General features: G+C 41.8%; 2 protein-coding genes and 1 pseudogene across 2 annotated transcripts; all 3 read left to right on the plus strand.

Annotated features, from left to right (window-relative positions):
- The first annotated feature begins 6,187 nt into the window (after positions 1–6,187).
- On the plus strand, positions 6,188–6,724 carry LOC112034933 (uncharacterized). The gene has a single exon (XM_024067757.1). It carries the CDS (start codon positions 6,188–6,190, stop codon positions 6,722–6,724), a length of 537 nt encoding a protein of 178 aa, XP_023923525.1.
- A 254-nt stretch (positions 6,725–6,978) lies between these two features.
- LOC112034932 (uncharacterized) lies at positions 6,979–8,040 on the plus strand. Its single transcript, XM_024067756.2, has 2 exons — positions 6,979–7,456; positions 7,508–8,040. The coding sequence occupies exons 1-2, from the start codon at positions 6,979–6,981 to the stop codon at positions 8,038–8,040; spliced, it is 1,011 nt and encodes a 336-aa protein (XP_023923524.2).
- A 2,109-nt stretch (positions 8,041–10,149) lies between these two features.
- LOC112004529 (flavonol 3-O-glucosyltransferase UGT89B1-like) overlaps positions 10,150–11,391 on the plus strand; it is a 29,227-nt pseudogene continuing 27,985 nt past the window's right edge.

Below are 11,391 nucleotides of genomic sequence, written 5' to 3' on the forward strand. Positions count from 1 at the left end.
ATGCTAGGTGAGCCTCAAGCCCAAATACTCGTTCAGAGTATCAATACTCCCTAGGACCCTAAAAAAGGTTAGGTGCGTACTGGTGAGGGCATATCCTATGGTTGAGGAGATAGTTCCTTGTTATCCTACCAATGGGGAGGGCCATTCCCCTCTATGAAAGTTGTTATAGGGATTATGACTTTTCCCTCTTCTTTGTTTGTTACTATTTCTTCTGGGGAACAATACTGTGGGGCGACTTCCTGCGGAATGTGGTATTTTTTCTTAAAGATCTCTATCTTGGCAGGGCTATCTACTAGATGCTTAAACCTAACCATATCAGCAAACTAAAGCGGAACCTTCGAAAGTGATAACTGGAAAAATAAAAATTGGAGAGCCGAGGAGATTGGCCGAGGAGAAAAAGAAAGGTTTAAAGAAATTAAGACTTACGCGAACTAAGGTATATGATAACCCTTATCTTTAGAAAAACTCTCAAAGATTTTGGGGAAATAGGTATGGTAAGCATAAAGATCTAGCAAACTTTATGTGTTTGAATGCTTGAGATTGCTGGAGAGCTTAAGAGTTCTTGAAGTAAAGGAGAACTGACTTCCTTTAAGGCTTTTATGTAGAGGGCAAAAAATGTGTGGGAGTTATCCCGCCCAAACCCTGAGGAAAAATATCAGCTGTAGGATTAATGCCTCATCGTTAGATGCAAGGGATATAACGCCACCTGAAGCAATTAATGACACCTCGTGAATTCTGAAACGTCAGTAGCAATTATTAATCGCATAAAACCATACTCCCACTTGTGTAACCTTAGGGATTTTGATATTCCTAACCTTGAATATGAAATAAGTCAAAATCCCACTTTTTCTCCTTGGATACGAGAGAAAAATGGAATTTTAAGGGCTATTATAGGATAAAGGCCCAAATTTGTGTATTGGACCTTGGGTCTTATCTTGGGATATAGGCGTGTTCGAGAAAGGATAAGTGATTGAGAGAGGCCCAAGTTTAAAGTCTCATAAAGAAGAAATAGATAGAGAATGGTTCGAGGAGTAACTCCTCCTCGGACAAGATAAATACAATTCAAATCTATATTCTAGCAACCTAGGTGACCTAATAAAAGGTTTCCATGATAAGAATGAGTTTCATCCATGTATAGGAGTGATAAGAACTCAGAAATATTTAAAGGAAAAACTGCTACCACCACATTAAATATATTGCAGCTATTTTTTTAGCCGCATTTATGTGGATAAGACCCCAGAATAGTGCAATCTCAGCTACTACAATTCACAGAAAGCCAAAGAGGGTATCTGATGGGACATGCACTCAAGTGAATGTTTAAATGATTAACAAGTGTAGGATCAAGATGGCTTGAGAGGAACTATATAATGTGAGAGACCTTTCACGAGATGGGGATCGAAAAAAGGAGAAAGAAATACTGTAGCAATCAAAGTTGTACTTGTAAACAGTTATATAGATTTATACTCCTAATTATCTCCTCGGACAGTGAATTTATCCAATCCAATGTGTCTTGTTCTTGCTTGATCATCTTCTAGATTCATACTAGCCGTTATTAATTTCATTAGGGCCTAATTCTTTAACACACTCTCTACAAATTTATTATATTGGGCTCACTGGGCCATCATCCCATTCATCTTTGGGTTTGGGTTGCAAATTGTGTCCCTATAGTTACCATTCTTGAAGTTTCATGTCAACATTTTACTTGCTTCAGTTTTCGTACCAATCATTTTTTTGTGCTGATTCTGTGGACTTGGTAATTTTTTATAGGGTGTACAGAAAACCCACTGACCCGGCAAACCCGACCCGACCCGCCGGGTTGGGTCGGTTTTTAGGGCTTTGTGGGTTGGGTTGGGTTACAAAAAATTTTTTTATAGCAGGTCAGGTTGGGTTTGGGTCATAAAATTACAAACCCGCCAAACCTGACCCAACCCACCCATATTTAATATATATTATATATTTAATAAATTAAAAAAAAAACTAGTTGTAGGGCATTTATATATATTTAAATATATATTATATATTTAATAAATTTTTAAAAAAACCAGCTGTAGAGCAGCACTTCCTCGGTTCCTCCTACTAATACTAATTTAATATATATATATATAATATAATAAATTTTTTTTTTAAATAACCAGCTCTTCCTATCCATATAAAAGCCAATTAGTTCACACAAACCTTAGTAAATTACTATTGTTGTTTAGTAATTAGTGTTGTTTGCCTTTAAGGAGTTACATTGATACTAATCTTTGGGTTTTTTTTAATATATTAATATTTATATTTTTTTCTACTCAATTTAATAATAATAATAAAAAATTTGTCAAACTCATGGGTTCAACCCGATCCAACCCGACCCATGTGGGTTGGGTTGGGTTGGGTTAGACTTATATGATGGGTTGGGTTGGGTCAAAAAATTCCCTCAACCTGACCCAACCCGATCTATGCACACCCCTAATTTTTTATTTTTGGTTGCTAAAACGTGGACTTGGCAATCTTATCTTATGTATAGCTTCCTGTTTCACTTAAAAAAGAAAAAAAAAAGAATAAAGAAAAAATAAATCGATATTCTCATAAACTTCGGTACTAGCAACTGGTAGCTTATATTAATTTTATTAAAGTCAACAAAATATTGTCTTTTCTAATTATCACAATTAATATTGTCTTATATCAAAAAAAAAAATTATCACAATTAATACGTGAAATGAACAGGTCATTGCTAATTAACAAGGCTAACTTGGTTACTCGGGGTCCAAAAAAAAAAAATCTACTCCTGTTGTGAAATAAGAGGAAATTGTGGAATATCAAAACTAGATGGAGAAATCTTAAGATGAGATAATATGTAGAATCTTTGAGTGGTCATCTACACACTATTATGGATTTAATATAAAATGCATGCAATCTTCTTTTATTGAAATTTTCAGAACTGAGTTTGTAAACACCCTATTTGTACCCCCTTAGGGCTTACACCCCTTGCCCCAATGAGAAAGTTTGGCAAATGTCAAATACGGGAATTGGGGTATTTGCAACAGTTTGGAAATAATCACAATTCAAAAATACTCAAAATTATTTCAAAAGTAAGATTGAAATATGAATATTGCTCATTTTTTTGTAAGTCTCACGATTTTAAACTTTCAAACCCTCTCTCTAGGACTCAGCTTAGGGCAGAAGTATTTTTCAATATTTCTTCCAAAGGGTATGATTAGGGTTGTGGGGAAGGAAAAGTGGGAGAATTGGGAAGGGGATGGGAAAGAGAGGTGATAGAAGAGATTTTAGTTTTCTCTCGTGGTGTTTGGTTGAAGGAGTGGAAAAGTAGAGTGATAGAAAACCATTTTGTTTGGTTGAGAAGAAAAAAGAGATGATGGAAAATGTAGTTTGTATAAATAAAAAAAAAAGAGTAGTACAAGAACCCAAAAAAGATTAGGGGAAAAAACCCCATTAAAAAAAATAAGTTGAGAAGTGAATGCCATATTGGGAAATGAATAAAACAACAAAAACCAAAGAAGAAAATGACAAAAGGGAAATAAATGTTGCACAAGAACATTTTTTTCCAAATCATGTGGGAACTTTTGTCCACTTTTCTCTCCAATTTAGGGAGATTGCATTTTGGTGGACAAAGGGAAAAACAACTTGACTCCACCAATTTTCTCCCACATTTTCTATTCTAAACAAACACTCAAAATATCATTTTCTCTCCCCCTTTTCCATAGCCCCATAAATCAGCCCAACCAAACCGGGCCAAAAAGACTTTCAAAATCTCTTATTCTTGAGTTGTAATAATGATGTTCTAAAGAAAATGTCTCAATTCCCTTGAGTTGTGATTATGAGGGGTTAGTTAAAAAGCTCAAATATGTGATCCTCAAGCAAGGTGTGTCCCTACTCCATGATTCATCTCTTACTTGAATATGATTGAATTTGAGTTTTATTTTTATGCTTTTTTCTTGTTCTTGTTCTTATTTTGGATGTCCTAAGAACTTGTTTTTGATGTGTTTAGGATTGTAATCAAATTTAAATGAAATGTTATGAATAAAAGAGCCGAAATTAATAATCTAAGTAATGAGAAAATCTAATGAACATTGAATGGATGTTGAATCACTGGCGGCTCTACCTTTATTTGAGGATGGTCCTAGGACCACCTTCACTTGCAAAAAAAAAATAAAAATAAAAAATCATTTTAAACTAATATGTTCTGTGACCTCCCTAACTTGAAAATAATGTATATATATACTTAAAAAAAAATTATATACTAAATTAACATACTTTGACCACCCTAATAAAAATGTTGAACACCTTTACTTGAGAATCATAAGAATTTGAGTTCAATAAATATATGAGTAATGCTATATCCACGACATTTCACAATAATTTCACAATATATCTTATGTGGTAAGTTGTTACTAATTTTAATTTGGGTTTAATATTGACATGTTTTACCCACCAATAACAGGCTAACAACTTGTTGCATAAGATTTGTTATGAAATTATTGTGGTCACTTTATTATTTTCATATCAGCATTTTCAATTTGTAATTTATATTTTATTAGTCTATTTTTTTTTTTCTTATTCTCTTTATTAGTACAAAAAAAATTGTAATATTTCATGTGTGGGGGATGAAAACCCAGACATACTTATTGGGCTGTGGGCCCTGTCTCGAGGGATACTGTACGTCCGAAGAGTAATAGAGGGTCGGGGTAGGATTCATCTGAACGCAGTTAACCTAGAAGTAAAAGAAGAGTAACGTTCGAAGAGGTCACATTTTGTCCGAAGAGATTACACTCCTCGGACATAAATGGTCTCAACCCAGCCAGCGAATAGAAGGTCCGAATGGACCCTCGGGCAATCCCCACGACAAAGATAAGCTCTGAGCGTATCTGGGGATGATTAAGACAAGAAAATATCTTAAGGAAAAGCTGCCATCACCGCATTAAATGCACTGCAGCTGCTTTTCTGGCCGCATTAATGTGGAGAAGACCCCTGAACAGTGTAATCTCAGCTACTACCACTCACGGAGGGGCAAAGAGAGTACCTGATGGGACATGCACTCAAGTGGATGCTTAGATGAAGAACAAATGGACGATGGAGATGATAGAAAGGGGTGCTATATAAGCAAGAGAGGTCTTTGATAATAGGAACGAAAGAGGGAGGGGAGAGAGGACTGAGACAAATTCATTTTAGTTCTAAGAATTGTAACCACCTTACATTTTAATAATAAACCTCTTCGGACAGACATTTGTAAAGGAAGATGAATGTAATCTTATGTCAATGAATCCTCAAACGATATAATTAATCTCTGTTTGATTCATACCTAGCCTAGCTCTTTTGCCACTCTCTACAAATTCATTGTCTTGGGTTCATTGGGTTCTTAACCCATCCCTCTTCGGCCTGGGCTGCCAAATCTGACCCTACAATTGGCGCCGTCTGTGGGGAGAGTTCGTGCAGGGGTGAAAACAACAGCGAAGGATGACTGAACGAGGCCAACAACAGGCAGAGTCAAGGGCATCCTAGCAAGTGGACCCTTTCCTTAATTTGGAGCAGAGACAGGATCGCGAGGGCAGTGCACACACCGTGCGCACTGGGCAAAGCCATTCACATGATGGGAGTTACATATCCCAGGCACAGAAGAACCGGGATTTGCAGCTGGAGGTAGAAAAGTTAAAAAGAGAGCTGCGTCACGCAAAACGGAAACGGGTTCCTTCACACTACAATGAGGAGTCTGATGACCAAAAGGATCCCACTTACCAACAAAAATTGCGAACGCCAGTCAGTGAGTCCTTTTCCTACCAGGAAGAGCGTCGTCATGAGAAGCAACCTCCAAGCCCACCACGCGGAGATATAGGGAACGACGCCATGAGTAAGGCCCTGAACCAAATCTCTGGATTGCCCTTCACGTGCAGGATTGAGGAAGCGAGCTCCCCCGGTGTTTTAACCAACCTGTGTTCACCATCTACAATGGCAAAACAAACCCAGTAGAACATGTCAGTCATTTTAATCAGCGGATGGTAGTCTACTCCAAGAACGAAGCTTGGATGTGCAAGGTCTTCCCCTCCAGCCTCGGGCCAGTTGCGATGAGGTGGTTTGACAGCATAAAGAGGACTCCATCAGCTCCTTCAAAGAACTCACTCAAGCCTTTGGTTCACGTTTTGTCACTTGCCGAAGAGTGTCCAGGCCCTTGTCCTCCCCGCTATCCTTAAGCATGCAAGAGGGTAAGACTCTGAAGTTGTATTCGAACAGGTACTGGGAGATGTTTAACGATATGAAGGGCAACTTTGATGTGATGGCCCTTGACACGTTCAAGCTCGACCTTCCCACTGACCACGGCTTGAAGATGTCTTTTTTTGGCAAGCCAGTCACTAGCATGCGTCAGCTGATGGACCGCATCGAAAAGTATAAAAGGGTTGAGGAAGATCAGCAACAGAGGAAGGGCGAGGAAAAGGTTATCCCCCAGGAAAGAAGGGACTTCAGGTCGGATCGACTCAGCGGTAGTAAACCACGGAGGGATTTTCCTGCGACTGGAGCAATTAACCCTCAAACAGTCAACACCGTATTTAAAGAGCCAGTACACCGGGTTCTGGAAAAGATTAAGGGCGAACCATTCTTCCGATGGCCGAATAAGATGGTGGGAAACCCCGAAAGGCACAATCATAATCTCTTCTACCAGTATCATCAGGACCATGGGCATACCACGGAGGATTGTAGGAGCTTGTGGGACCACCTGGACCAACTGGTCTGAGATAGTAGATTGAAACACCTTCTGCACCACTCTAGTGGCCGAGAAAGCCAGACAAACATAGAATCCCGAAGAAACGATCAATCCAAGCCTCCGTTAGGAACTATCAATGTTGTCTCTGCCGCACCAGGAAGAACAGGATCCTTGTCCTCAAAGGTGATGTCAGTTGCCCGTTCGTCTATAGCTATGCCTGCCAAAACCCGAAGAGAGCTAAGGTGGCAGCGCAACTGGTCATTGGGTTCTCAGATGAAGACAAGATGGGGACCATCCAACCCCATGACGACGCCTTAGTAATTACCCTCAGGATTAGGGGATACGACGTTAAGAGGGTGATGGTTGACCAGGGCAGCGCCGTGGAAATAATGTACCCCGATCTTTACAAGGGGCTGGCTTTAAAACCTCAAGACTTAACGCCGTACGACTCTCCCCTCGTGAGTTTCGAGGGAAGAGTTGTCACCTCGAAAGGCCAAATACGCCTCCCTGTGCAGACCGGTTCTGAAGTGGTGGAGGTAGATTTCATAGTTATGGATGTGTATTCACCGTATACGGCGATCGTAGCCAGACCTTGGCTTCATGCACTAGGGGCTGTCTCTTCTACTCTGCATCAGAAGGTCAAATACCCGTCCGAAGGACTAGTTTATGAAATCCGAGGGAACCAGTCCATAACCCGCCGATGCTTAGTGGCTGCCATTCAGCGTGAACCAAAAACCGAGCACCCGTCCAGGGCTGAGAAGGGTTTATAGCAATTAAAGCCTCGGGAATTGCCTGCTGAGAATCCAAAAGAAGGAACTGGATGCGAGGATTTGACAAAAGTCACTATCGGAGACAATCCAGAAAAATTCTTTCAAGTCGGATCCGAGCTGCCTCTTTCGGAAAGGGAAGAGTTAGTAGAATTCCTCAAGAAAAACATTGACGTATTTGCCTGGGACACCTATGAAGCCCTAGGGGTCGACTCGGAATTCATTTGTCATCATTTGAGAGTCAACCCGCTGGTAACCCCTAAGAAGCAGCCTCTTCGTCGCCCATCCAAGGAACACGCTGAGGCAGTGAGGGAAGAAGTGGCGAAGCTCAAACAAGCTAGAGCTATTAAGGAAGTTTTCTACCCTGAGTGGCTGGCGAACACAGTGGTAGTGAAGAAAAAGAATGGAAAGTGGCGAGTGTGCGTGGACTTCACTGATTTAAATAAGGCTTGCCCTAAGGATCCATTCCCAATACCAAAGATCGCTCAGCTAGTGGATGCCACTGTCGGCCATCCTCGGATGAGCTTCCTAGATGCCTTCCAAGGCTACCACCAGATACCCTTGGCCCTAGACGACTAGGAAAAGACCGCTTTCGTCACCCCTATTGGTAACTACCACTATAAGGTAATGCCATTCGGCCTAAAAAACGCGAGATCCACCTACCAGAGGATGATGACGAGAATGTTCGAGCCACAGCTCGGTAGAAACATCAAGATTTACATTGACGACATGGTGGTGAAAAGCAAGATTATTGCTGAGCATATAAAGGACCTTGAAAGTACCTTCGAAGTCCTCAGGGAATACAAGCTGCGCTCAAACGCTTCCAAGTGCTCATTTGGCGTGGGGTTTGGCAAGTTTTTGGGATACATGGTGACCCATAGGCGTATTGAGGTTAACCCCGACTAGATAAAGGCAATCAACAATTTGCGAGCTCCTAGGAATCCCAAAGAAGTCCAAAAACTGATTGGAATGACGGCTGCCTTGAACCGATTTATCTCCCGGTCAGCAGACAGATGTCGGCCTTTCTTCTCTTTACTCAATAAGTGGAAGGGATTCGAGTGGACTGAAGAATGTGCTGAGGCCTTTCAGCAACTCAAGGACTATCTAGCTCGGCCACCAATTATGTCCAGCCTTGAGCCAGACGAAGTCTTATTTGCTTACATTGCGGTGGCTCCTTGTGTTGTGAGATTGGTACAGATCCGAGCAGACTACGACGTACAAAGACTAGTCTATTACGTAAGTAAATCACTGCATGAAGCCGAGACCCGTTACCTCCCACTGGAAAAGGCCATCCTAGCGGTAGTGCTGGGTACACGAAAACTACCCCACTATTTCCAAGCTCATACGGTTATCATCCTCACTCAGCTCCCGCTCAAGGCTATACTCCAAAGCGCTGACTACACCGGGCGGATTGCTAAGTGAGGTACCATCTTAGGGGCTTTCGACATTAAGTACATGCCCCGCACGTCAGTCAAAGGCCAAATCCTTGCGGATCTAGTAGCCGAGTTCACGGAGCCTCATTTAGAGGAAGCAATACCAACGTCGGACATGGATGGAAAATTGGTTGGCATGATCTCTCAACAAAATCCCTCTCGTTGGGAAATGTACGTGGATGGCGCAGCAAATCAAAAAGGTTCTGGCATAAGACTAGTGTTAGTATCTCCAGAGAAGATAGTTATTGAGAAATCGCTAAGACTGAACTTCACTGCCACGAACAACGAAGCTGAATACGAAGCCCTACTGACAGGAATGGCCATGGTTCAAAGAATGGGAGGAAAATCACTAGAAGCGTTCTCGGACTGGAGACTGGTTGTAGGCCAAGTGCAAGGAAAATTCGAAGCGAAAGATGAAAGAATGCAGCGATACCTGAGCCGAGTTAAGCACTTGCGGTCGGGATTTGACTTCTTTAATTTAATGCACACCCCTAGAAGCGGTAATGCACATGCCGATTCCTTGGCCACACTTGCCACCTCCTCGGTGCAAAGTTTGCCAAGAATCATCCTCGTCGAGGACCTGCAGAAGCCTACAGAGGCAAGGACAGAGGTAGTGCAGGTTCACCAGATCAGGGTCGAGCCTAGTTGGATGGATCCTATCATTAACTTCTTGTGGCATGATGTTTTGCCCAAGGAAAAAGGGGAGGCCGATAAAGTCCGAAGGAAAGCAACCAGATTCTTCCTATCTGAGGACTAGAGACTGTACAAACGATCCTATACAGGACCATACCTACTATGTGTCCATCCTGAAGCCGCTAAATTGCTACTGGAAGAGCTGCATGAAGGGATTTGTGGGAGTCACACCGGGGGTAGATCTTTGGCCCATCGAGCCATTACGCAAGGTTATTGGTGGCCGAACATGCAAAGCGAAGCCCAGGAATACGTGAAGAAATTTGATCAATATCAACGATTTGCGCCGAATATACACCAGCCAGGTGGGACCCTCAACCCACTATCCAGCCCGTGGCCATTCGCTCAATGGGGCTTTAATATCGTGGGGCCATTCCCCAAGGCCGAGGGAAACAAGAAATACCTGCTAGTCGGCACCGACTACTTTACCAAATGGGTCGAAGTAGAAGCTCTTGCCAACATCCGAGATGTAGACGTATAAAAGTTCGTGTGGAAAAACATCGTCACTCGTTTCGGAGTACCTCGTACTCTCATCTCGGACAATGGTCTGCAGTTCGATAGCAAGATGTTTAGGAGTTACTACAGCGAATTGGGAATCATGAACAGGTATTCCACCCCAGCTTATCCCCAGGGTAACGGCCAGGTAGAAGCCGTTAACAAGGTCATTGTAAACGGTTTAAAGAAGAGATTGGATGACGCAAAGGGCAAATGGGTAGAGGAATTACCGCATGTACTTTGGGCCTACAGAACTACGGCTCGCAGATCTACCGAGGAAACCCCTTTTTCAATGACCTATGGGACTGAAGCTGTAATACCTCTGGAGAACAGATTCCCAACTTTAAGAACCACTTCATTCAATCTGACCGACAACAATGAACAACTTGAGAAGAGTTTGGACCTAGTCGAGGAAAAAAGGGAGAATGCGATGGTTCGCCTGGCACATTATCAACAGAAGCTCAGGCAGGGCTACGACGCCAACGTAAAGTCAAGGCCTTTGGAACCTGGTGATCTGGTACTGAGGAAAATTGTTGGCACAACAAAGAACCCAGCTTGGGGAAAATTAGGGCCTAGCTGGGAGGGGCCATATCGTATTACTTTAGGGGCTGGCATAGGGGCATATTTCCTGGAAGATTTAGATAGCCATGGGATACATCGCCTTTGGAATGTAACCAATCTCAAAGGATATTATTATTAATCGGGCTTTTCCGTTAAACAGCATGTCGACTCGTCATTTAAACCGCATTTTCCTAAGTGTTTAAACTTAAACTCATTCATGCCTGTAGTCCTCAGACCAAATGATTTGGGTTAGTTAGCACTCCGTTACATTTTTCCTAAGTGTTTAAACTTAAACTCATTCATGCCTGTAGTCCTCGGACCAGATGATTTGGGTTAGTTAGCACTCTGTTACATTTTTCCTAAGTGTTTAAACTTAAACCCATTCATGCCTGTAGTCCTCGGATTAGATGATTTGGGTTAGTTAGCACTCCGTTGCAATTTTTCTAAGTGTTTAAACTTAAACCCATTCATGCCTGTAGTCCTCGGACCAGATGATTTGGGTTAGTTAGCACTCCGTTACAATTTTCCTAAGTGTTTAAACTTAAGCCCATTCATGCCTGTAGTCCTCGGATCAGATGATTTGGGTTAGTTAGTACTCCATTACAATTTTTCTAAGTGTTTAAACTTAAACCCATTCATGCCTGTAGTCCTGGGACCAGATGAATTGGGTTAGTTAGCACTCCGTTACATTTTTCCTAAGTGTTTAAACTTAAACCCATTCATGCCTGTAGTCCTCGGACCAGATGATTTG

Source organism: Quercus suber, unplaced genomic scaffold (genome assembly GCF_002906115.3).
Source record: "Quercus suber isolate HL8 unplaced genomic scaffold, Cork oak 2.0 scaffold_1001, whole genome shotgun sequence".
Classification (NCBI taxonomy): domain Eukaryota; kingdom Viridiplantae; phylum Streptophyta; class Magnoliopsida; order Fagales; family Fagaceae; genus Quercus; species Quercus suber.